This window comes from Babylonia areolata, chromosome 26, assembly GCF_041734735.1.
Source record: "Babylonia areolata isolate BAREFJ2019XMU chromosome 26, ASM4173473v1, whole genome shotgun sequence".
Classification (NCBI taxonomy): Eukaryota; Metazoa; Mollusca; class Gastropoda; order Neogastropoda; family Buccinidae; genus Babylonia; species Babylonia areolata.
In genome coordinates, this window is record NC_134901.1 from 7,324,044 (window position 1) to 7,351,543 (window position 27,500).

The window sequence follows — 27,500 nt, forward strand, 5'->3', positions numbered from 1 at the left end:
CACACACACACACACACACACACACGCACCACACACTCACCACACACACACACACACACACACACACACACACACACACACACACACACACTCATACACACTCACCACACACACACACACTAACACACACACCACACTCACCACACACACACACACACACACACAACACACACACACACACACACACACACACACCATCCATACACACTCACAACACACCCACACAACACACTCACCACACACACACACAACACACAACACACACACACACACACACACACACACACACACACACACCATCCACACAACACAACACAACACAACACAATACAACACAACATACCACACACACACACAACACAACACAATGCACACACACACACACCTGAAAAAGTCAGTCATACCTGGGTTTGATGTGTGTGCCGCCAGGTGTCCAACAGGGACCAGGTGATCCTGCGACTGCAGACCGACGTGGACACGGCCCAGCAGAAATACTCCGGCTGTGTGGAAGAGGTAAAGTCACCATCCCTACCCCTATAGTCAGTGGTACAGCATAGAGGTAAAGTCACCATCCCTACCCCTATAGTCAGTGGTACAGCATAGAGGTAAAGTCACCATCCCTACCCCTATAGTCAGTGGTACAGCATAGAGGTAAAGTCACCAACCCTACCCCCATAGTCAGTGGTACAGCATAGAGGTAGTCACCGTCCCTACCTCTATAGTCAGTGGTACAGCATAGAGGTAAAGTCACCATCCCTACCTCTATAGTCAGTGGTACAGCATAGAGGTAAAGTCACCATCCCTACCTCTATAGTCAGTGGTACAGCATAGAGGTAAAGTCACCATCCCTACCTGTATAGTCAGTGGTACAGCATAGAGGTAAAGTCACCAACCCTGCCTCGATAGTCAGTGGTACAGCATAGAGGTAAAGTCACCATCCCTACCCCTATAGTCAGTGGTACAGCATAGAGGTAAAGTCACCATCCCTACCTCCATAGTCAGTGGTACAGCATAGAGGTAAAGTCATCAACCCTATCCCCATAGTCAGTGGTACAGCATAGAGGTAGTCACCGTCCCTATCTCTATAGTCAGTGGTACAGCATAGAGGTAAAGTCACCATTGCTACCTCTATAGTCAGTGGTACAGCATAGAGGTAGTCACCATCCCTTCCCCCATAGTCAGTGGTACAGCATAGAGGTAAAGTCGTTAACCCTACCCCTATAGTCAGTGGTACAGCATAGAGGTAAAGTCACCAACACTACCCCCATAGTCAGTGGTACAGCATAGAGGTAAAGTCATTAACCCTACCCCTATAGTCAGTGGTACAGCATAGAGGTAAAGTCACCAACACTACCCCCATAGTCAGTGGTACAGCATAGAGGTAAAGTCATTAACCCTACCCCTATAGTCAGTGGTACAGCATAGAGGTAAAGTCACCAACTCAGCCCCCATAGTCAGTGGTACAGCATAGAGGTAAAGTCATTAACCCTACCTCTATAGTCAGTGGTACAGCATAGAGGTAGTCACCATCCCTTCCCCCATAGTCAGTGGTACAGCATAGAGGTAAAGTCATTAACCCTACCTCTATAGTCAGTGGTACAGCATAGAGGTAAAGTCACCAGCCCTACCTCTGTAGCCAGTGGTACAGCATAGAGGTAAAGTTATTAACCCTACCTCTATAGTCAGTGGTACAGCATAGAGGTAAAGTTATTAACCCTACCTCTATAGTCAGTGGTACAGCATAGAGGTAAAGTCACCAGCCCTACCTCTATAGTCAGTGGTACAGCATAGAGGTAAAGTTATTAACCCTACCTCTATAGTCAGTGGTACAGCATAGAGGTAAAGTCACCATCCCTACCTCTATAGTCAGTGGTACAGCATAGAGGTAAAGTTATTAACCCTACCTCTATAGTCAGTGGTACAGCATAGAGGTAAAGTCACCATCCCTACCTCTATAGTCAGTGGTACAGCATAGAGGTAAAGTTATTAACCCTACCTCTATAGTCAGTGGTACAGCATAGAGGTAAAGTTATTAACCCTACCTCTATAGTCAGTGGTACAGCATAGAGGTAAAGTCACCATCCCTACCCGTATAGTCAGTGGTACAGCATAGAGGTAAAGTCACCATCCCTACCCGTATAGTCAGTGGTACAGCATAGAGGTAAAGTCACCATCCCTACCTCTATAATCAGTGGTACAGCATAGAGGTAAAGTCACCAGCACTCCGCCTCATGTCATTGGTCATCATGATACTGTCAGGTGGGAAACAGTATTTCTTCCTCACATGCGTGAAGGAGAAACAATAATTCTGAATAAATTCAGGAAAAAAAAACAACACATCTTCTATCAATCATACACAAACATGAAGAAGGAGAATATGAAAATCTGTATTAAAAAAAAAAAACAACAAAAATACCGAAACATATAATAGTTCACATACACACACAAAAAAAAGAGCTCACATTTTCACATTCAATGGTTGGCTTTTTATGAAGAGGATACAGCATCCAGCTTGCTCCCAATGTGATGCCCATTCCCATTTCCCTGGTCATTTTCCTTACAGAATTCTGGTTTACAACATCCGCATTCAGCACTAAAAGCGGGCAGGTTACAGTGTATCTTCACAATATATTGTCCAGTTTCAAAAACGAATGTTAAGATGTCCATTTGGTATGCATTTTTCAATCCAGCATTGGCTAATATAACTTTTTGCTGGCGTTGAAGTAAAAAAAAAAAAAATCTGGGTTTTTTTTATCAGGTGGGAGCCAGGCCTCTTTCTTTGTCAGAGTTCTTTCAGTATTAATAGTTTACCCACCTGGAAATTTCCTTTTTTTCTATGGCTGTCATTGTTTTTGTCTTTTTCCTGTCCTGTCCTATGTCATTTCTTCATTCAAGTGGGTTTTTTTTTCTGGAATGCTGCAAATATTTTTCATTATTTTCTGGACAAGGTATGTGGCATTCTTACATTGTTGTACACTGTTTTGAAGGGGAATGACCTGGTGCATGTGGGTGGATGGGTGTATGCATGTGTGTGTGTGTTTATGTGTGTGCGTGTGTCTGTGTACATGTGTTTGTCTGTGTCTGTGTACATGTGTGTGCATATGTGTATGTGTTCACGTCTGTGTGTGCACATGTGTGTGTGTGTGTGCGCATGTGTGTGTGTGTGTGTGTGCATTGTGTGTGTGTGTGCAGCTGAACATCCGGGAGGAAGAGGTGCAGCGGCTCAACACCAAGAACAAAGAACTGCAGCAAGAGATTCGAACCTACCTCCATCAGCTGGACGAGCGAGACAACAAGGTACACTCTGACTCTGGGCCATACGCCCAACGGCGCCAGGGTTGGGGATGGGGGGTTCTTCGGTTTGTTTGGTTCTTTTGTGGGGGGCAGGGGGGGGGGGGGTTGTTGTTTATTGCTGTTGTTATTCCGTAGCGTTAGTGATGTGTTATAGTGGAAATGATCGGTGTGTGTAGGGTGGAAAAATGTGTTGATTGTGTTGGTGATGTTTTGTAGTGGTGATGACTGATGTGTGTGTAGGGTGGAGTGATGTGGTTTGACACAGTGCTAGTGATGTGTCTTGGGATGGAAAAATGTGTTCATTGTGTTGGTGATGTGTTACAGTGATGGTGGTTGATGTGTGTAGGATGGAGCAGTGTGTTGGTGATGTGTTACAGTGATGGTGATTGATGTGTGTAGGATGGAACAGTGTTTTGGTGATGTGTTGTTGTAGGGATGATGATTGATGTGTGTAGGATGGAACAGTGTGTTGGTGATGTGTTGTTGTAGGGATGATGATTGATGTGTGTAGGATGGAACGTGTGTTGGTGATGTGTTGTTGTAGGGATGATGATTGATGTGTGTAGGATGGAACAGTGTGTTGGTGATGTGTTGTTGTAGGGATGATGATTGATATGTGTAGGATGGAACAATGTGTTGGTGATGTGTTGTTGTAGGGATGATGATTGATGTGTGTAGGATGGAACAGTGTGTTGGTGATGTGTTGTTGTAGGGATGATGATTGATGTGTGTAGGATGGAACAATGTGTTGGTGATGTGTTGTTGTAGATGGATGATGATTGATGTGTGTAGGATGGAAAAGTGTGTTGGTGATGACAGTGTGTTGGTGATGTGTTGTTGTAGGGATGATAATTGATATGTGTAGGATGGGTTTATGTGTGATGACATGTCACAGATTTGATGATGTGTTGTAGTCATGATGATTGACATGCGTAGGCTGGAGTGATGAGTCGAGAGATTGGTGATGTGTTGTAGTGATGATGAGTGATGTGTGTGGATGGAATGATGTCTGATCACTCATCAGTACGATAATTATGCGTGCAGATCGCAGAAGATGACAAGAGCATCCAGAAACTCCAGCACGAACAGGACATGGCTCTGCAGGAGGTGAGTTCTCTCCCCTGGTAGTCAGCCATCGATGCACATCTTAGATTAATCTTTAATATATAAAAAAAAAAAAAAAAAAATTTAAAAGGGATGTGAGCAATTTAGTTATTTTCCTTCTTTAGCGTATGATCATTTCTGTCGTATGACTTGGTGAATCTGGAAGCGGCGCGTGAAAGGTGTGGTGGACACATTGTGTGCTGCGTTGGCAGGTGAAGAAGCAACAGCGTGTCAACGAGCAGCTGAAGGGCGACCTGGCCGTCAGCAAGGGCAACTACCAGCAGGAGGTGGAGCAGCTGCAGGGTGACCTTGAACTTGTGCGGGAGGAGCTGCGGACGACCAAGGAGGAGCTGGGGGAGGCCCAGCAGCGCGTGGCGGACGCCAAGAGCAACATCAGCGGTCTGAACGAAGACCTGGAGCGCTTCCGCAAACTGCAGGAGGAGAGCGCCATAGAGGTGAGGGTTTCTGAGAGTTGTGTTGCTTGGGTTGCGTCTGGGTATTGTAGAACGCGTCAGGAAAGTGCAGTGTGTGTGTGTGTGTGTGTTGGCTGATGTTGTGTTTTACTGCACCCTATGCAATTTCTCTTTGTGAAATGATAATAATAATAATAATAATAATAATGATAGTATTTATATAGCGCTGAATCTTGTGCAGAGACAAATCTAGGTGCTTTCACACCAGTCATTCACACACATGCATAACTCTAAAACTGAAGAAACTGAAGTTATTCTTATTTTATCTTATCTATATATTCATATTTTTCATATATCTGCATAAGTAATTATAGTTTTATTATATATTAATTGTTTTATACACATATATACATAATGATGATGGAGTCTCCTGTCAGTCCGATGGATGAGTAGGCAGGCAGGCTTATCTGTCAGTGTGTGTCCTCCTATGGGAGAAGAGCGGCACTTCCCACAGGTGTTGCAAGGGAAAACATCTCCAGAAGTTGAGGCCTGCTTCCTTCGCTCACGCTTCTCCTTAATGGCCAGCGTTCTCTTGTTTTAAAACGTCTTTATGCCACTAGAGCACAGCATCCTCCAGCGACAGCAGTCAAGGGCATCAGTTTCTCAGGAAGCGATGTCTATGTCACAGGCTTTGAGGTTTGTCTTCAAGGTGTCCTTGAAGCGCTTGCAGGGTCTTCCAAGTTCACGGTGGCCTTCCTTCAGCATATGATTATGTGTGTGCGTGTGTGTTGTCAGATGAGCCGACAGGGGGAGTGCCTGCGGGAGACGGAGGCCCTGCTGCAGGAGTCGCGCCAGCAGGGCGTGGCCCTGGAGGGACAGGTGGAGACGGCGCGGGAGGAGGCGGAGCGCCTCCAGGCCAACGTCAGCATGTACCGCCACAAGTACGAGCAGAACAACACCCAGCTCCAGCACCTGGAGTCTTCGCTCAACACCCTGCAGGAACAGCTACACGACGCCAGGGCCAGGGTAGGTTGGTGGATAGAACACAGTGTCATGGAATGCGGTACAACATAATACAGTGTGATGGTATACGGTACAATACAATACAGTTCAATACAATACACTGTCATATACAATACACTGTGATGGAATACGGTACAATATAATACAGTGTGATGGAATGCAATACAATATAATACAGTTCAGTACAGTACACTGTAATGGAATACGGTACAATATAATACAGTGTGATGGAATGCAATACAATATAATACAGTTCAATACAATACACTGTCATGGAATACGGTACAATATAATGCAGTGTGATGGAATACAGTACAATACAATACAGTTCAGTACAATACACTGTCATGGAATGCGGTACAATATAATACAGTGTGATGGAATACAATACAATACAATACAGTTCAATACAATACACTGTCATGGAATACGGTACAATATAAATCAGTGTGATGGAATACAATACAATATAATACAGTTCAATACAATATACTGTGATGGAATACGGTACAATATAAATCAGTGTGATGGAATACAATACAATATAATACAGTTCAATACAATACACTGTCATGGAATACGGTACAATATAAATCAGTGTGATGGAATACAATACAATATAATACAGTGTGATGGAATACAATACAATACAACATATTTCAATACAATACACTGTGGTGGAATACAGTACGTACAATGTGATGGAATACAAAACAATACAATTCAGTATAATATACTGTGATGGAATACGGCACAATACAATACATTGCAATACACTGTGATGGTATATAGTACCATACAATACAATACAATACAGTGTGGTGGAATATAGTACAATACAATTCAGTATGACACAGTGTGATAGAACACAGTACAGTACATTGTCATGGAATACAATACGATTCAACGCAGTACAATACTGTGTGATGGAATACAATACAATTCAATGCAATACAATACAGTGTGATGGAATACAAATACAGTATGGTACAGTGCAATACAATACAATACAATACAATGCAGTACACTATGATAGAATACAGTACAATACAATACACTGTGATGGAATACAGTACAATGCAATGCAATACAATACAATACACTCTAATGGAATGCAGTACAATACAATACAATACACTGATGGAATACAGTACAATACAGTGTGATGGAATACAGTACAGAGCAGTATACAGTTTGATTGAATTCAAATACAATACAATTCAATACATTGCAGTGTGGTGGAATACAGTACGATGTGGTGCATTGCGGTACATTAGAGTTCAGTACAAATCAGTATAATACAGTTCAATACAATGCAGCACAGTACATTACAGTTCAGTATAATACAGTACAATACAATGCAATACAATACAGTACAGTACAATTCAGTACACTGTAATACAGTACAGTGCAATGCAATGCAGTGGAATGTGATACATTACAATGCAATGCAATACAATACAATACAATGCAATAGAATGTAATACAATACAATGCAATGCAGTGCAATACATTGGGAGATGTGGGAGAGGGAGAGAAAGGATACAATGCAATATAATGCAATGCAGTGCAGTACAGTGGGAGATGTGGGAGAGGGAGGGTACAGAGCAATATAATGCAATACAGTGGGAGAGGGAGGGAGAGGGAGATGTGTGTGATGAGGAGGGTGGTTGCTCTCCATTGTCTTTCATTCCCCTGTGTGGTGTGTGCTGTGGTGTGATGTTGTGTGGTGTGTGGTGGTGTGTGTGTGCTGTGGTGGTGTGGGGTGTTTCCAGGAGCTGGAGAAGGAGCAACGCGTGGAGCGGCTGCGCACGGAGGTGGAGACGCTGGACGGGGCTCACCGCGACTCCCAGGCCCAGGTGTCCAAGTGTGAGGACCTCATCGAGCAGCTGACCCAAGAACTCTCCTCCAACCAGAACGAGCTGTCCGCCGCCAACACCCGCATCAACGACTGCCAAGCCGAGATCGCCGCCCTGAAGGTGAATCTGCAGGATTCCAAACAGGAGGTGAGTCAGTGGGGGAGTGACCATGAGGAGTGAGGGGGGGGGGAGGACAGTAGTCTGTTCTGTGTTTGTGTGTGTGTGTTTCTGCCACCAACACCCGCATCAGCAACTGCCAGGCCGAGATCGCCACCCTGATGGTGTAGCTGCAGGACTCCAAATAGGAGGTGAGTGAGGGAGGGAGTAAGGGACTGCATGGAGTGGGGCTGGGATGGGGACAGTCGTCTGTTCTCTGTGTGTGTGTGAGTGTGTGTTGGTGTTTGTGTGTGTGTGTGTGCCGCTAACACCCACATCAACAACTGCCAGGCCGAGATTGCTGCCCTGAAGGTGAAGCTGCAGGACTCCAAACAGGAGGTGAGTTAGTGAGTGACTGCATGGAGTGGGGACAGTAGTCTGTTCTGTGTGTGTGTGTTGGTGTTTGTGTGTGTCTGTGTCTGTGTCTGTGTGTGTGTCCGTGTGTCTGCCGCCAACACCCACATCAACGACTGCCAGGCAGAGATTGCTGCCCTGAAGGTGAAGCTGCAGGACTCCAAACAGGAGGTGAGTTAGTGAGTGACTGCATGGAGTGGGGACAGTAGTCTGTTCTGTGTGTGTGTTGGTGTTTGTGTGTGTCTGTGTCTGTGTGTGTGTCCGTGTCCGTGTGTCTGCCGCCAACACCCACATCAACGACTGCCAGGCAGAGATCGCCGCCCTGAAGGTGAAGCTGCAGGACTCCAAACAGGAGGTGAGTCAGTGAGGGAGGGACTGTGAGGAGTGGTGGGGACAGTAGTCTGTTCTGTGTGTGTGTGTGTGTGAATGTGTGTAGGTGTTTGTGTGTGTGTCTGTGTGTGTGTCCATGTGTCTGCCATCAACACCCACATCAGCGACTGTGTGTGTGTGTGTTTGTGAGTGTGTGTGTGTGTGTGTGTGTGTACTTGTTTTTTGCTGCCCATTATGCCCTCTTAGGAGCGTGTAGGGCAGCAATGAGGAACCGCCACTCTTGTCTGTTTTGGGCCAGTCTGTCAGTGGTACCCCATGTGTGCTTCAGAGTCTTGAGTTCTTTGACTGTTCTGTGCTGGGTGTTCTTTGGCCTTCCTCTCTTGTGTGTATGTGTGTGTTAGTGGTCCTGTGTTTGTAGTCACATGGTGTGTGTGTGTGTGTGGTCCTATGTTTGTAGTTACATGGTGTGTGTGTGTGTGGTCCTATGTTTGTAGTTACGTGGAATTTCTAGTGAACGGGTGGCCTTCTGTTAACATGTCTGCCTAGGAGTTGAGAGAATCTGACAGAATGCGATTGAATCCTACCCTCACCAGAACTGTCTCCCCATCCACTAGACCTTGATTGGTGGTGTGGACACTAGTCATTCAAATGAAACGATAAACTGACCTTGAGTGGAGACCTGTTAACTAGTCTTTCGGGTGAGACAATAAATCAAGGCCCTGTGTGCTGTACGCATATAGTACACCTAAAAAAAATCTCTGGCAACAAGAGAGTTGTCCCTGGCAAAAGTTTGTTGTGAAATCCAGTCTAATATTCATCTGTATGCATGCACTAAACTACCTGACTAAATAACATGGGAGAAGAATGATGGCTTAAGTCTCGAAATCTGTGGCCTTTCATGGTCTGCTCTCATGGTGACCTTCAGTTTCGATACCCCTCCACTTCCGTGCTTGGGGTGAGTCCTGTCAATGTCTTCAGTGTCGGCAGATACATGGGGGGCTGTTGTTTGAAGGATGTGGTGGCGGTCTCCACTCTGGGAGTGACGCTCACTCAGTGTGGCTCCGCGACTAAGCCATTATTGTTGTTAGTAGGGGGCTTAGTAGGTGGTGTCCTAAGTACGTTAAATCAGAACAGGCACCACTGAACACCACCGAAGTGACTCAGCAGCAGTGCAGGGTCTCTTCTGGTGTGTGGCCTCCTGGCAACCTAACATTGATGGTTCCCTGCAGACTGCCAACGCTGGAACTGTGACGGATGAACCCGGGTGTGGCTGTGTAAGGGGGAATCTAAATGAGGGGTGTGGGAGTAATGCCACTGAAACGGTGCAGATGATGGGGCAGCAAAAAAAAAAAAAAAAAGAATGATAGCCTAAAGGCAGCTGTCAATCGGCTCTACCCTGATAGTCTTGCAAATGACTCCATATTTGTAAAGCGCTTAGCATTTGGTCGCTGACTGAGGACAGGTACTGGATTCTTCTCCTTTGTTCAAAGGCTGCAACTCCCACGTTCACTCATATGTACATAAGTAGGCTTTTATGTGTATGACTGTTTTTACCCCACCATGTAGGCAGCCATACTCCATTTTCAGGGGTGTGCATGCTGGACATGTTCTTGTTTCTATAACCCACCAAACACTGACATGGATTACAGGCTCTTTAACATGCGTATTCCATCTTCTGCATGCGTATACGCACGAAGGCGGTTCAGGCACTAACAGGTCTGCACATATGTTTACCTGGGAGATTGGAAAAATCTCCACCTTTGACCCACCAGGCGCTGTTACCGAGATTCGAACCAGGGACCCTCAGATTGAAAGTCCACTGCTTTAACCACTCGGATGTTGCACCTGTCAGGTGCTGGATAAATACCAATAACGGTAATGAGCGTGGTGTGTGTGTATTTCAGGCCCTGCAGAACGAGGAGCGTGCAGGCAGCTTTGAGAACCAGCTGCTGACCTACCAGGCTGACCACAGCCACGGCAACCAGGAGGTCAGTGCTCAACAGCTCATTGATGCCTCAAATCATGGTGTGGACAGCTCATTGATGCCTCAAATCATGGTGTGGACAGCTCATTGATGCCTCAAATCATGGTGTGGACAGCTCATTGATGCCTCAAATCATGTTGTGGACAGCTCATTGATGCCTCAAATCATGGTGTGAATAGCTCATTGATGCCTCAAATCATGGTGTGGACATCTCATTGATGCCTCAAATCATGGTGCTGAACAGCTCATTGTTGCCTCAAATCATGGTGTGAACGTCTCATTGATTCCTCAAATCATGGTGTGAACAGCTCATTGTTGCCTCAAATCATGGTGTTGACAGCTCATTGATGCCTCAAATCATGGTGTGAACAGCTCATTGATGCCTCAAATCATGGTGTGAACAGCTCATTGATTCCTCAAATCATGGTGTGAACAGCTCATTGATGCCTCAAATCATGGTGTGAACAGCTCATTGATGCCTCAAATCATGGTGCTGAACAGCTCATTGATGCCTCAAATCATGGTATGAACGTCTCATTGATACCTCAGATGGTGTGAACATCCCATTGATGCCTCAAATAATGGTGTGAACACTTCATTGATGCCTCAAATCGTGTGGACAGCTCATTGTTGCCTCAAATCATGGTGCTGAACAGCTCATTGATGCCTCAAATCAAGGTGTGGACATCTCATTGATGCCTCAAATCATGGTGCTGAACAGCTCATTGTTGCCTCAAATCATGGTTTGAACAACTTATTGATGTACGTTGAGAAACAGTTCCACTTTCAATTCATGAAGAACAAAGACACACTTGTCATGTATGAGTGTACACTGAGAAACAACTCCACTTTCAGTTCATGAAGAACAAAGACACACTTGTCATGTATGAGTGTACATTGCGAGAAACAATTCCACTTTCAGTTCATGAAGAACAAAGACACACTTGTCATGTATGAGTGTACACTGAGAAACAATTCCACTTTCAGTTCATGAAGAACAAAGACACACTTGTCATGTATGAGTGTACATTGCGAGAAACAATTCCACTTTCAGTTCATGAAGAACAAAGACACACTTGTCATGTATGAGTGTACATTGCAAGAAACAATTCCACTTTCAGTTCATGAAGAACAAAGACACACTTGTCATGTATGAGTGTACATTGCGAGAAACAATTCCACTTTCAGTTCATGAAGAACAAAGACACACTTGTCATGTATGAGTGTACACTGAGAAACAATTCCACTTTCAGGTCATGAAGAACAAAGACACACTTGTCATGTATGAGTGTACATTGCGAGAAACAATTCCACTTTCAGTTCATGAAGAACAAAGACACACTTGTCATGTATGAGTGTACACTGAGAAACAATTCCACTTTCAGTTCATGAAGAACAAAGACACACTTGTCATGTATGAGTGTACATTGCAAGAAACAATTCCACTTTCAGTTCATGAAGAACAAAGACACACTTGTCATGTATGAGTGTACATTGCGAGAAACAATTCCACTTTCAGTTCATGAAGAACAAAGACACACTTGTCATGTATCAGTGTACACTGAGAAACAATTCCACTTTCAGGTCATGAAGAACAAAGACACACTTGTCATGTATGAGTGTACACTGAGAAACAACTCCACTTTCAGTTCATGAAGAACAAAGACACACTTGTCATGTATGAGTGTACACTGAGAAACAACTCCACTTTCAGTTCATGAAGAACAAAGACACACTTGTCATGTATGAGTGTACATTGCAAGAAACAATTCCACTTTCAGGTCATGAAGAACAAAGACACACTTGTCATGTATGAGTGTACACTGAGAAACAATTCCACTTTCAGTTCATGAAGAACAAAGACACACTTGTCATGTATGAGTGTACACTGAGAAACAATTCCACTTTCAGGTCATGAAGAACAAAGACACACTTGTCATGTATGAGTGTACACTGAGAAACAATTCCACTTTCAGTTCCATGCCAAAGAGGAGCGGATCAACCAGCTGGAGTATGACCTTGAGGGGAGTCGTGCTGACCTTGAGAGCAAGCTCCGCCACATTTCGGACATGGAGGAGATGATGAGTGATCTCCAGGCAGAGCTTGCTCAGACCAAGGACCACCAGGCTTCCGCTGTCAAGGAGGTAAGCAACGCTTCATCTGAACTGCCAGAAGCTGAGAACGCACAGCCTAGCTCAAGGAAAATCAGTAGGACATTTTGGAAATCTGTGGGACCAGTTGTGCGGACACTGAAAAAATCTTCTTTTTTTTCTTTTTCTTTTTTTCTTTTTTTTTTTTTTTAGGTACACTTTCTTTTGGAAAAAAAAAAATAACAACAATAAACAACAACTAAAATCAATGTTCAGGATTAGAGGGCCCAGAGTGTCAGCGAATCGATTGCGATCGCGCCTTAATTTTAGCACAATCGCCCAATTGAGCTACATAATTATGTGACCTGGTTGGAGACATAATTTGACAAAAAACAAGAACGCCAGAGAATCGACAGACAGACAGAAAATGCAAAAAAAAATTAGCCGTATTTGGAGAGCACAGGAACAGGAGTCATGATGGCTGCCGTCAAAAGAGGGCGCTAGCCAGGGGTACAAAGGGGAGGTTACCTACTTCTGGGAGGTTATCGGCCGTAGTACTTTCATTTTCTCCTCATAGGCGGATAGTAGTTTGCACAGGACAGGAATGTCAGTCCCCTGCCGGAGTCTGCACTAGTTGGGTCATGGTAAGCATGTTATTTAAATGTAATTTTAGATAGAAAATTTCCTTTGTGGATCAACAAAGAGATATGTTGTAAATTGTTAGAATTAGATTTGAAACTTAATGAAACTTACAAGAACCACATTTTACTGGCTTGATCTTCGGTGCCTTGGTTATGGAACAGACCCTATCAATCAGCGTCACTGTTCAGTGAGGACCAGGAAACCAGCAGAGACGCCAACTGTTACAATTTTGTCATATTTTGTTACGCTTGATCACACTTTGTTCCAACGTCAGGCCAATGTCAAAATTGTTCGACAAATTCATTTTCGACTACATAGCGTGGTCACATGCTTTCGTGTTGTAACATTACCAAGATGCTCTAGACCTATCGATCACGAGGCTGGGGCAGTCGCTACTAACCTTGGTCTCACCCGATGATGCTCAGCTAATCGTGTACGTGTTTACATTGAAGCAGCATTGAGTGGACCAATCAGCTTAATCATAGCAGTTAACTGTGTTGCAAGTAGTCCTAAGTGTGCTTTGTAGGTAAAATGTCGTTTGCTGATGTGGCTCAGAGCCCCAAGTGTTTTGTATGCCTTGTAGATAAAATGTACATCTGCTGATGTGGCTCAGAATCGGAGTGTTCCAACCAAAAATTCAGAATGCTCCTATCAAATTTCCTGTCTGGGGGTTGGCAGTTCTGATGAAGTCAGTGTGTGTGTGTGTCCTCAGATCAGCCGCCTGGAGCAGACGATCCAGCAGCTGCAGCTGAACCTGACGTCAGCCCACCAGCGCCACAAGGCGGAGGTGGGGGGTCTGGAGGACCAGGTGGAGGGGCTGCAGGGGGAGCTGGGGGCCGCACAGCGTCGGGGGCAGGGGCTGGAGGAGGAGGTCGACCGCAAGGAGGACCAGATCAAACGCAACGAGGCCGAGATCGCCGCCTGTCGCGACGACATCCGTGCCAAGGTGGAGGAGGTATGTGGTGTGTGGGGTGTGGTACCTGATAATGCAAGGTGGAGGTATTGGGGATGGTGGTGTGTGGCACCTGTCACAGCAAGGTGGAGGAGGTATGTGGGGTGTGGTACCTGTCACAGCAAGGTGCAGGAGGTGTGTGGGGTGTGGCACCTGTCACAGCAAGGTGCAGGAGGTATGGGGGGTGTGGTGTGGGGTGTGGCACCTGTCACAGCAAGGTGCAGGAGGTATGGGGGGTGTGGTGTGGGGTGTGGCACCTGTCACAGCAAGGTGCAGGAGGTATGGGGGGTGTGGTGTGGGGTGTGGCACCTGTCACAGCAAGGTGCAGGAGGTATGTGGGGTGTGGGGTGTGGCACCTGTCACAGCAAGGTGCAGGAGGTATGTGGGGTGTGGCATCTGTCACAGCAAGGTGCAGGAGGTATGTGGGGTGTGGCATCTGTCACAGCAAGGTGCAGGAGGTATGTGTGGTGTGGGGTGTGGCACCTGTCACAGCAAGGTGCAGGAGGTATGTGTGGTGTGGTGTGGGGTGTGGCACCTGTCACAGCAAGGTGCAGGAGGTATGTGTGGTGTGGTGTGGGGTGTGGCACCTGTCACAGCAAGGTGCAGGAGGTATGTGTGGTGTGGGGTGTGGCACCTGTCACAGCAAGGTGCAGGAGGTATGGGGGGTGTGGTGTGGGGTGTGGCACCTGTCACAGCAAGGTGCAGGAGGTATGTGGTGTGTGGCACCTGTCACAGCAAGGTACAGGAGGTATGTGGGGTGTGGTGTGGGGTGTGGCACCTGTCACAGCAAGGTGCAGGAGATATGGGGGGGTGGGGGGTGGCACCTGTCACAGCAAGGTGGAGGAGGTGTGGGGTGTGGCACCTGTCACAGCAAGGTGCAGGAGGAATGTGTGTGTGGGGGGGGTGTGGGGGGTGGCACCTGTCACAGCAAGGTGCAGGAGGTATGTGGTGTGGGGTGTGGCACCTGTCACAGCAAGGTGCAGGAGGTATGTGTGGGGTGGGGTGTGGCACCTGTCACAGCAAGGTGCAGGAGGTATGTTTGGATTGGGGTGTGGCACCTGTCACAGCAAGGTGCAGGAGGGGTGTGGGGTCGGGTGTGGCACCTGTCACAGCAAGGTGCAGGAAGTATGGGGGGTGTGGTGTCGGGTGTGGCACCTGTCACAGCAAGGTGCAGGAGGTATGTGTGGTGTGGTTTGGGGTGTGGCACCTGTCACAGCAAGGTGCAGGAGGTATGGGGTGTGTGGTGTGGCACCTGTCACAGCAAGGTGCAGGAGGTATGTGTGGTTTGGGGTGTGGCACCTGTCACAGCAAGGTGCAGGAGGTATGGGGTGTGGCACCTGTCACAGCAAGGTGCAGGAGGCATGTGTGGTGTGGTGTGGGGTGTGGCACCTGTCACAGCAAGGTGCAGGAGGTATGTGTGGTGTGGGGTGTGGCACCTGTCACAGTAAGGTGGAGGAGGTATATGGGTGTGGGGTGTGGCACCTGTCACAGCAAGGTGCAGGAGGTATGTGGGTGTGGGGTGTGGCACCTGTCACAGCAAGGTGCAGGAGGTATGTGTGGTGTGGTGTGGGGTGTGGCACCTGTCACAGCAAGGTGCAGGAGGTATATGGGTGTGGGGTGTGGCACCTGTCACAGCAAGGTGCAGGAGGTATGTGGGTGTGGGGGGACCTGTTGCAGCAAGGTGCAGGAGGTATGTGGGTGTGGGGTGTGGCACCTGTCACAGCAAGGTGCAGGAGGTATGTGGGTGTGGGGGCACCTGTTGCAGCATGGTGAAGGGGCTGCAGTGTGCCTCTCTGCCTCTGATTTCCATCTGTGACATTCTGAGATTGCATCACTTGTCTGTTTGTGTACAAAGGTTTACTTGTGCATATGCTGTTGAGTGTGTTTGTGTGTGTGTGTGTGTGTGTGTGTGTGTGTGCTGATATGTACATGTTAGTGTGTGTGTGTGTGTGTGCTGATATGTACGTGTTAGTGTGTGTGTGTGTGTGTGTATGTGCTGATATGTACATGTTAGTGTGTGTTTGTGAATGTGTGTGTATGCATTGTGTGTTTATGAATGTGTGTGTATGCTAATGTGTCTGTTATTGTGTGTGTGTGTGCTGATTTTTGTATATTACTCAAGGCCTGATCTGCGCACTGGGATTCTCTGAAGGTCAGAGATCTGCTGCTGATATTTTTTTCTTTTTTTTTTACAACAGATTTGGTATAGTCTAATTGGATCTGTCTGCACACTTTGACATCTCCTTGAAACTGAAACCGTGTGTGCTGAAGCATGTCAATGTGTGTGTGTGCTGATGTATGTATGTTAACCTCTGTGTGTGTGTGTGTGTGTGTGTGTGTGTGTCCCCAGATGGAGAGGCTGGATCAGACGGTGCAGGACTTGAGGCAGGAGATGAACAAGGTGCAGTCCTCCAAGAGACAGGCTGAGAACACTGTGAGTCCACATTGCCTTCACTGACTGTACTGTGTTGTACTGTGCTCTGTATTGCCTTCACTGTCTGTACTGTGTTGTACTGTGCTCTGTATTGCCTTCACTGACTGTACTGTGTTGTACTGTGCTTTGTATTGCCTTCACTGACTGTACTGTGATGTACTGTGCTTTGTATTGCCTTCACTGTCTGTACTGTGTTGTACTGTGTTCTGTATTGCCTTCACTGACTGCACTGTGTTGTACTGTGTTGTACTGTGTTCTGTATTGCCTTCACTGACTGTACTGTGTTGTACTGTGCTCTATATTGCCTTCACTGACTGTACTGTGTTGTGTGTTGCACTGTGCTCTATATTGCCTTCACTAACTACTGTGTTGCACTGTGCTCTGTATTGCCTTCACTGACCGCACTGTGTTGTACTGTGTTGTACTGTGTTGCACTGTGCTCTATATTGCCTTCACTGACCGCACTGTGTTGTACTGTGTTGCACTGTACTCTATATTGCCTTCACTGACCGCACTGTGTTGTACTGTGTTGCACTGTGCTCTATATTGCCTTCACTGACTGCACTGTGTTGTACTGTGTTGCACTGTGCTCTGTATTGCCTTCACTGACTGTACTGTGTTGTACTGTGTTGCACTGTGCTCTGTATTGCCTTCACTGACTGCACTGTGTTGTACTGTGTTGCACTGTGCTCTGTATTGCCTTCACTGACTGTACTGTGTTGTACTGTGTTGCACTGTGCTCTATATTGCCTTCACTGTCCTGTACTGTGTTGTGTGTTGCACTGTGTTGCCTTCACTGACTGTACTGTGTTGTGTGTTGTTCTGTACTGTACTGTGTTTTGTTGTACTGTTCTGTATTTTGTTGTACTGTACTGTGTTGTACTGTACTGTATTTTGTTGTGTTGTACTGTACTGTACTGTGTTGTGTTGTACTGTACTGCATTATATGATAATGTATTGCATTGTACTGTGTTTTGTTGTACTGTATTGTACTGTATTGCGTTGTACTATACTGTACTGTATTGTGTTGTACTGTACTGCATTATATTATAATGTATTACATTGTAATGTATTGTGTTGTACTTTGTGTAGTACTGTACTGTATTGTGTTGTACTATACTGTATTGTGTTGTACTATACTGTTATTGTGTTGTATTGTACTGTATTGTGTTGCACTGTACTGTTCCACGTCATGATGAAAAACATCACAGAGCAATAAGAACATATAATTATACCTTCTATTGGTGGAGCTCTGTTTGAAAACAGTGCCGCACGAATAGAAAGGACCATAAGTATATTAAATGCGCGTGGTTGAAATTGATGTGCATGGTAGAAATCAAGCGAATGATTGTGTATTCTGTTTCATACACAACATGAGTCTTTCTGCTTCATACGTTCCTGTGGTGATGGTGTATGGTTTACAGTGTGTTTTAGAAAAATATGCAGTGTTGCCTGTTTCAAGTACGGGCTCCGACCAAAGAGTGAAAACCTCACTTATTTCAGAATATATTCAGATGAACCACATGATAACATAATGAGGAAAAAAAAAGTATTTTTACAGCACACCCGTGGGATCTTTTGTGGCGTAGAATACCACACCATGGTTTTCTTATCCTCTTGTTGATGTGAGAAAGAGAGAGAGTTGTGGTTCTGTAGTGGCCATCAAGACAGTGGGGTTTTTTTTGGTTTTTTTGGTTATTTTTTTGTCTCTGAACAGGTGGCGGAGCTGACGAGCGAGTGTGAACACCTCAAGTCAGACCTCACAGATGCACGCTCTCAGTACAGGGACTGTGCTCAGGAGGTGAGTCCACCCTAGAGTAAACCTGAAAGATGACAGACAGTCCACCCTAGAGTAAACAGAAAGGTGACAGACAGTCCACCCTAGAGTAAACAGAAAGGTGACAGACAGTCCGCCCTAGAGTAAACAGAAAGGTGACAGACAGTCCACCCTAGAGTAAACAGAAAGGTGACAGACAGTCCGCCCTAGAGTAAACAGAAAGGTGACAGACAGTCCGCCCTAGAGTAAACCTGAAAGGTGACAGACAGTCCACCCTAGAGTAAACAGAAAGGTGACAGACAGTCCACCCTAGAGTAAACAGAAAGGTGACAGACAGTCCACCCTAGAGTAAACCTGAAAGGTGACAGACAGTCCACCCTAGAGTAAACCTGAAAGGTGACAGACAGTCCATCCTATAGTAAACCAGAAAGATGACAGTCCACCCTAGAGTAAACCTGAAAGGTGACGTCCACCCTAGAGTAAACCTGAAAGGTGACAGACAGTCCACCCTAGAGTAAACCTGAAAGGTGACAGACCGTCTGCCCCAGAGTAAACCTGAAAGATGACAGACAGTCCACCTTAGAGTAAACCTGAAAGATGACAGACAGTCCGCCCTAGAGTAAACCTGAAAGATGACAGTCCGCCCTAGAGTAAACCTGAAAGATGACAGTCCACCCTAGAGTAAACCTGAAAGATGACAGTCCACCCTAGAGTAAACAGAAAGGTGACACAGTCCGCCCTAGAGTAAACAGAAAGGTGACAGACAGTCCACCCTAGAGTAAACCAGAAAGATGACAGACAGTCCACCCTAGAGTAAACCAGAAAGATGACAGACAGTCCACCCTAGAGTAAACAGAAAGGTGACAGACAGTCCACCCTAGAGTAAACCAGAAAGATGACAGACAGTCCACCCTAGAGTAAACCTGAAAGATGACAGTCAGTCCACCCTAGAGTAAACCTGAAAGATGACAGTTCACCCTAGAGTAAATCAGAAAGAAGTCCGTCAGTTGTAGAGTGAACCAGAGAGTGTTGAGTTACTGTGGGAGTGAATGACCTTATGGCTATCAGTGCTGAGTGCTGTCAGTGTTGAACCCTTGAGTAGTGAGTGCTGTGAGCGGTGAACCCAGCGAGTGGTGAGTGATGTGAGTGGTGAACCCAGTGAGTGGTGAACCCTTGAGTGATGAGTGCTGTGAGTGGTGAACCCAGTGAGTGGTGAACCCGTGAGTGGTGAACCCAGCGAGTGGTAAACCCTTGAGTGATGAGTGCTATGAGTGGTGAACCCAGCGAGTGGTGAACCCTTGAGTGGTGAGTGGTGAACCCAGTGAGTGGTGAACCCTTGAGTGGTGAGTGGTGAACCCAGTGAGTGTTGAACCCTTGAGTGATGAGTGCTATGAGTGGTGAACCCAGCGAGTGGTGAACCCTTGAGTGGTGAGTGCTGTGAGTGGTGAGCCCTGTGAGTGGTGAGTGCTGTGAGTGGGTTCAGCACTCACCCAGTGAGTGACAAGGCATGCCTGTCGGTGTGATGGTGCGGTGTGTTGCAGCTGGCTCACCACGAGGAGAAGCTGACGCTGATGGAACAGAGCCTGCAGACCACCCAGGACCAGCTCAGCCAGCGTGTCGCCGAGGTCGTCCGCCACGACCAGATGAACCGCAAGCTGCAGGTGACTCTCCTACCCCCCCCCCCCACACACCACACACACACACCCTCCCAAACACCTCCCAAACACACCCCGCCCCCCCAACGCACACCCAAGTGTGATATATATCACTAAGTGTACAGCATCAGCAAAGTATCAGGTATGAAAGTGGAGTGTATGGTTGTGAAGTCAGCAACAACTGTTTGTACTCTTGATACTGACAGGAACTCTTACAAACCATCTTGCTTTTTCGCGCAGATATGTAACACAAAATGGAGCAGGGTTTTTTGTAATAACGCCCTCTGTTTCACAGCTATCTTATGCCTTTAGGAACTTGCATGCTTAAACGTCTGCTTAGACTTGTGAAACTGTTCCTGTTTTATGAATAGAATTGTACCGTCTCTGTTGTCCATATGTCTGTGGTGATCTGCAGTGTTGGCAGTGTCTCATAGGAACCAGAGATGGTAGGCTGGAGGGTGTTAGTAAGACATTTCCTGACACTGTTGGTCTCTCTCTTTTTTTTCTTTTTTTATCATTGCCATAGAGTTTATCCCTGGATCTGTCCCGGAGTGAATTTCCAAACACACTGTTAAACCACTTACACACCCATTTACATAAATTTTCCAAGTACAAACACTGTGTCTGCAGGAAGAATTGAAGACCGAATCAAACTGAAACGAAGGAAAAACAAACAAAGACTCTTTGTAGGCAGACTGAAGACAAAATCAAACTGAAACAAAGGGAAAACAAACAAACAAACACTGTGTCTGTAGGCAGAGCTGAAGACAAAATCAAACTGAAACAAAGGAACAAACAAAGACTCTGTAGACCAGAGCTGAAGACAAAACTGAACTGAAACAAAAGAACAAACAAACACTGTGTCTGCGGGCAGAGTTGAAGAGAAAAGCAAACTGAAACAAAGGAACAAACAAACAAACACTCTTTGTAGGCAGAGCTGAAGACGAAATGAAACTGAAAAAAAAAGAACAAACAAAGACTGTGTCATATAGGAAGAGCTGAAGATAAAATGAAACTGAAACGAAGGAACAAACAAACACTGTGTGTGTAGGCAGAACTGAAGACAGAATCAAACTGAAATGAAGGGACAAACAAACACTGTGTAGACCAGAGCTGAAGACAGAATCAAACTGAAATGAACGAACAAACACTGTGTAGACCAGAGCTGAAGACAGAATCAAACTGAAACGAACAAACACTGTGTAGACCAGAGCAGAAGACAGAATCAAACTGAAACGAAGGAAAAAACAAACACTGTGTAGACCAGAGCTGAAGACAGAATCAAACTGAAATGAACGAACAAACACTGTGTAGACCAGAGCCGAAGACGAAATCAAACTGAAATGAACGAACAAACACTGTGTGTGTTGCAGGCGGAGCTGAAGACAGAATCAAACTGAAATGAACGAACAAACACTGTGTGTTGCAGGCGGAGCTGAAGACAGAATCAAACTGAAACGAAGGAACAAACACTGTGTGTGTTGCAGGCGGAGCTGAAGACGATGCGAGAGCGGGCGACCAGCTTTGAGGAGGAGACGCAGGAGCAGAAGGGGCTGCTGGACAAGCTGAGGCGGGACCTGGCCACGGCCAAGGACGAGTTCCACACGGCCGTGCAGGAGGGCCAGTCCTTCAGGCAGCAGGCGGAGAAGCTGAGCGTGGAGCTGGAAGCCACGCAGGAACAGGAGAAGATGCTGTCTGACCAGGTCAGGGCTGTATACACTACAGTACAATGCAGATCCATACAGTGCAGTTTATTTTATTTTATTTTATGTATTTATTTTTATTTATTTATTTATTTATTTATTTTTTATAATTCTTTTTCTTTTTTCTTTTTTTTCATTTTATTTTTATTTATTTTTTTTCTCAAGGCCTGACTAAGCGCGTTGGGTTACGCTGCTGGTCAGGCATCTGCTTGGCAGATGTGGTGTAGCGTATATGGATTTGTCCGAACGCAGTGACGCCTCCATGAGCTACTGATACTGATACTGATACTCACGCAGGAACAGATGTTCAGAAAGAGAAAAAAAAATGTACATAATCATGTGTTGGATGTTTTGAAACACCCCCCGTCACTGTGTTGGTGTGTGTTGTTTCCATTACATTTGCATCTTTTTGAAAGGTAAATGTGACAGCTTGTGCATTTTACATATTTGTGTGTGGGTGTGTTTTTTTTATGAGGACATAATGTAAATTTCTCAAGAGAAGATAAAGGAGGTCACTTGACTTAATGTTGCTTGTTAAAAAAAAATATGTTGGTGTGGTGGGGGTAGGGGTGGGGGGAGGTTCTTCACCTCCTGTTTTTTCCCAACATTTTTATTCTTTTATTCATGGGTCCTCCATCCTCTTATTTTTTCACTTTTTCTCTTTTTGGTTTTTATTTTTTCATTTTTCAATTTTTTTCTAAAAAAAACAAAAACCCAACATCTTGTCTGTGTTTTTTCTAAACATTGACAATTTCTCTATTCATTGTTTAACGAGTGTTTACACACATCTGGGTTTTTCTCACTCCACTGTGTGTGTGTGTGTGTGTGTGTGTGTGGTCCCTAGGCAACTGTGTCTCTCTCACTTCACCCCCTCACAATCACTGTGCGTGTGAAAAAGCCCAGTAAACAGACCCAGTAAACATTGACAATTTCTCTATTCATTGTTTAACGAGTGTTTACACAGATCTGGGTTTTTCTCACTCCACTGTGTGTGTGTGTGTGTGTGTGTGTGTGGTCCCTAGGCAACTGTGTCTCTCTCACTTCACCCCCTCACAATCACTGTGCGTGTGAAAAAGCCCTGTAAACAGACCCATGTTTGTTGCGTGGCCCCTAGGCAACTGTGTCTCCCTCACTTCACCCCCTCACAATCACTGTGCGTGTGAAAAAGCCCTGTAAACAGACCTGTGTTTGTTGCGTGGCCCCTAGGCAACTGTGTCTCTCTCACTTCACCCCCTCACAATCAATCACTGTGCGTGTGAAAAAGCCCAGTAAACAGACCCATGTTTGTTGTGTGGTCCCTAGGCAACTGTGTCTCCCTCACTTCACCCCCTCACAATCACTGTGCGTGTGAAAAAGCCCAGTAAACAGACCCAGTAAACATTGACAATTTCTCTATTCATTGTTTAACGAGTGTTTACACACATCTGGGTTTTTCTCACTCCACTGTGTGTGTGTGTGTGTGTGTGTGTGTGGTCCCTAGGCAACTGTGTCTCTCTCACTTCACCCCCTCACAATCACTGTGCGTGTGAAAAAGCCCTGTAAACAGACCCGTGTTTGTTGCGTGGCCCCTAGGCAACTGTGTCTCCCTCACTTCACCCCCTCACAATCACTGTGCGTGTGAAAAAGCCCTGTAAACAGACCTGTGTTTGTTGCGTGGCCCCTAGGCAACTGTGTCTCTCTCACTTCACCCCCTCACAATCAATCACTGTGCGTGTGAAAAAGCCCAGTAAACAGACCCATGTTTGTTGTGTGGTCCCTAGGCAACTGTGTCTCCCTCACTTCACCCCCTCACAATCACTGTGCGTGTGAAAAAGCCCTGTAAACAGACCCGTGTTTGTTGCGTGGCCCCTAGGCAACTGTGTCTCCCTCACTTCACCCCCTCACAATCACTGTGCGTGTGAAAAAGCCCAGTAAACAGACCCGTGTTTGTTGTGTGGCCCCTAGGCAACTGTGTCTCCCTCACTTCACCCCCTCACAATCACTGTGCGTGTGAAAAAGCCCAGTAAACAGACCCGTGTTTGTTGCGTGGCCCCTCCCTCCTCAGATCGAGCACCAGGACCAGATCCTGAGCCAGCTGCAGACGGAGCTGCGAGGGGAGAGGGGGCGGCACCAGGACACGGGCAGACAGCTGCAGGCCTCCAAGAAAGCCTGCACCGCCCTGGAGGAGGACCTGGCTTCGTGCCAGCGACAGCTCAGGGACTTCTCCGACAAGGTCAGTCACCTCCCTCCCCTGCTTCACCTTGGATGGGAAGACAAACATGCTTGCAGGCAGGGGAAACAATTTTTAACTCATTCTTCCCCACAGCCACATGCCTGCTACAACTCCTCTGGACCAGCGCTGCATGAGAACACTGCAGAAAAACAAACAAACCAGGGTGGTTTACCAAAACAGCGAAACTTGATGGAGAATTGTTGGTTTAATTGGTCTTCTTCTTCTTCTGCGTTAGTGGACTGCAACTCCCACGTTCACTCGCATGTACACGAGTGGGCTTTTACGTGCATGACCGTTTTTAACCCAGCCATATAGGCAGCCATACTCCGCTTTCAGGGGTGTGCATGCTGGGTATGTTCTTGTTTCCATAACCCACTGAACGCTGACATGGATTACAGGATCTTTAACGTGCGTATTTGATCTTCTGCATGCATTTACACACGAAGGGGGTTCAGGCACTAGCAGGTCTGCACATATGTTGACCTGGGAGATCGTAAAAATCCCCACCCTTTTCCCACCAGGCGCTGTCACCGTGATTCGAACCCGGGACCCTCAGATTGACAGTCCAACGCTTTAACCACTCGGCTATTGCGCCCGTCATGGACTGTACCAAACAAGAATGAACAAAATTAGGATAGTGTGTTGGTACGAGAATACTTGTACCAGGTCCACAGGGGAACTGATCATGGTGAGAGTTAACTCGTACCTGGAGTAGAACAAGTTAAGTATGGGTGACGCTGCATTATGGCGAGGTGCTCTCCCCTGAACAGAGCAGTGCCAAACTTCCATGCAGTGAAACCTGTTGGGGGATAGAGGGCTGAAGGGGGTTATTCACTGCTAGATAAGAGAGACATAATCAGTCTCCATGGAGAGGAGGGGAGGGGTTTGGAGGAGAGGGAAGTAGAAAAAGAGGTTGGGGGGATGGGGGGATGTTGAGAGGGCAGTAGAGAAAGAGGGGTTTAGGGAAGAGGAGAATAACGGACTTACGCTTTAGAAAAGATTAGTGTTTTTCCTTGTTTGGTAATTAAAAATTTTTTTTAATTTTTAACTTTAGAAATTCAGCGATACGATCTCTCGTTGGACATCGGTGTTTTTCTTCCTCATGTAGAGGAACGTGAAGAGTTCACACATGAACAGACTTCCTGACGGCCGTGCCGTGCGGCACGGTGCGGTGTGGTGTGCGTGCAGGTGCGTGTGCGTGACGAGGCGATGGTGAAGCAGCGGGTGGAGGGGGAGGAGCTGCAGCAGATGGTGCGCGGCCTGAAGGAGGACCTGGCCGACAGGGAGGGGCAGCTGAGGGCCGCCCACCTCGACCTGCAGACCGCCAGGAAACAGACACAGCAACAGTCACAGGAGGTGAGGCAGGGGAGGGGGGGTGGTGGAGAGGAGGGGGGGGGCGGGGAGGATCAGACACAGCAACAGTCACAGGAGGTGATTGGTGGGGGGGGGGGGGGGGGGATCAGTCACAGAAGGTGAGGGGGAGACAGTGTTGGGGGAGGTGATCAGATACAGCAATAGTCCATACTAGGTGAGGGGGGGACAGTGTTGGGGGTTGGGGGGGTGATCAGACACAGCAACAGTCCATACTAGGTGAGGGGGGGGACAGTGTTGGGGGGGTGTGATCAGACACAGCAACAATCACACTAGGTGAGGGGGGGACAGTGTTGGGGGGGGGGGTGATCAGACACAGCAACAATCACAGAAGGTGAGGAGGGGGGACAGGGGATGTGATCAGACAGACACAGCAACAGTCACAGAAGGTGAGGGGGGGGGGTGGTTGGGGGCAGAGGGAGGGGGGGTTCACATCACCTGATCGGAGGACATGGTTTCCCAGATGACGGTGAAGATGATGATGATAATGACAGTATTTCAGATCACCAGACTGGAAGACATGGTGTCTCTGATGATATGGCAGTGATTATAATGCTGATGATGATGACGATAACGATGCATATGTTACAGATCTCCAAGCTGGAGGACTTGATGTCGCAGATGATGACAGTGATGATGATAATGATTATGATGATGATGATGACAGTGATGATAAAGATGATGACAGTGTTTCAGATCACCAAGCTGGAAGACATGGTGTCGCAGATGATGACAGCGATAATGATAATGATGACAGTGATGATAATAATGATGATAATGATGATGATGGTAACAATATTTCAGATCAGCAAGCTGGAAGACATGGTGTCGTAGATGATGACAGTGAAAATGATCATGATGACAGTGATGATGATGATGACAATATTTCAGATCAGCAAGCTGGAAGACATGGTGTCCCAGATGATGACAGTGATGATAACGATGATGACAATGTCACAGATCAGCAAGCTGGAAGACATGGTGTCCCAGATGATGACAGTGATGATAACGATGATGATAATGTCACAGATCAGCAAGCTGGAAGACATGGTGTCCCAGATGATGACAATAATGATGATAACGATGATGACAATGTCACAATAATGATGATAACGATGATGATAATGTCACAGATCAGCAAGCTGGAAGACATGGTGTCCCAGATGATGACAATAATGATGATAATGATGATGACAATGTCACAGATCAGCAAGACATGGTGTCCCAGATGATGACAGTGATGATAACGATGATGATAATGTCACAGATCAGCAAGCTGGAAGACATGGTGTCCCAGATGATGACAATAATGATGATAATGATGATGACAATGTCACAGATCAGCAAGACATGGTGTCCCAGATGATGAGAATAATGATGATAACGATGATGACAATGTCACAGATCAGCAAGACATGGTGTCCCAGATGATGACAATAATGATGATAACGATGATGACAATGTCACAGATCAGCAAGCTGGAAGACATGGTGTCCCAGATGATGACAATAATGATGATAACGATGATGACAATGTCACAGATCAGCAGGCTGGAAGACATGGTGTCCCAGATGATGACAGTGATGATAACGATGATGATAATGTCACAATAATGATGATAACGATGATGACAATGTCACAGATCAGCAGGCTGGAAGACATGGTGTCCCAGATGCAGTCAGACCAGGACAGGATCCAGGACCAGCTGAGGAAGACCCAGTCCGATGTGAGTGGGGTGGGGCTGACTGGGTGGGTGGTTGGGTGTAAGGGGGTGTGTGAGGGTGGGGGGGGGTCCGCTTGTGTGTGCATCACCCCCTGGGGATGCCTGGGGCTTTTCCAGTATAAATAGTATCATCCTCACAGTCTGGAGATTCCTGTGCCAGCAATGTCCTCTTTTCTTTCTGTCACTCTCTTTTTGTTTTCTGGATTTTTTTCCTTTTTATTTCTGCTGTCTCTTTCTTTCTTTCTTTTCTATCATCCTGGTCCGCTCTGTTTTAGTTTGGTCTGGATCCAGAGAGCCTTGAATGATCATTTTTTATCTTTTTCCAGACTGGATATTTGGGCATTCTTTTCCTGGTCCACTCTGTTTTTGTTTTATCTAGATCCAGAGAGCCTTGAATGATTAAATTTTTAAAAAATCTTTTTCC

General features: G+C 46.3%; 1 protein-coding gene across 9 annotated transcripts in view; it reads left to right on the forward strand.

Moving 5' to 3' along the window:
• The window catches only part of LOC143300695 (uncharacterized), a 163,792-nt gene that overhangs the window by 112,128 nt on the left and 24,164 nt on the right, over positions 1-27,500 (forward strand). For all 9 annotated transcript variants that reach the window (XM_076614547.1, XM_076614543.1, XM_076614544.1 and 6 more), the window contains 16 exons: positions 430-513; positions 3,193-3,297; positions 4,339-4,401; positions 4,611-4,853; positions 5,607-5,837; positions 7,610-7,840; positions 10,438-10,521; positions 12,494-12,661; positions 13,962-14,204; positions 16,552-16,635; positions 18,353-18,436; positions 19,954-20,073; positions 21,555-21,770; positions 23,815-23,982; positions 25,171-25,338; positions 26,996-27,079. In XM_076614547.1, coding sequence (XP_076470662.1) covers positions 430-513; positions 3,193-3,297; positions 4,339-4,401; positions 4,611-4,853; positions 5,607-5,837; positions 7,610-7,840; positions 10,438-10,521; positions 12,494-12,661; positions 13,962-14,204; positions 16,552-16,635; positions 18,353-18,436; positions 19,954-20,073; positions 21,555-21,770; positions 23,815-23,982; positions 25,171-25,338; positions 26,996-27,079 — 2,376 coding nt within the window. The remainder of the gene's footprint in view (positions 1-429; positions 514-3,192; positions 3,298-4,338; positions 4,402-4,610; positions 4,854-5,606; positions 5,838-7,609; positions 7,841-10,437; positions 10,522-12,493; positions 12,662-13,961; positions 14,205-16,551; positions 16,636-18,352; positions 18,437-19,953; positions 20,074-21,554; positions 21,771-23,814; positions 23,983-25,170; positions 25,339-26,995; positions 27,080-27,500) is intronic.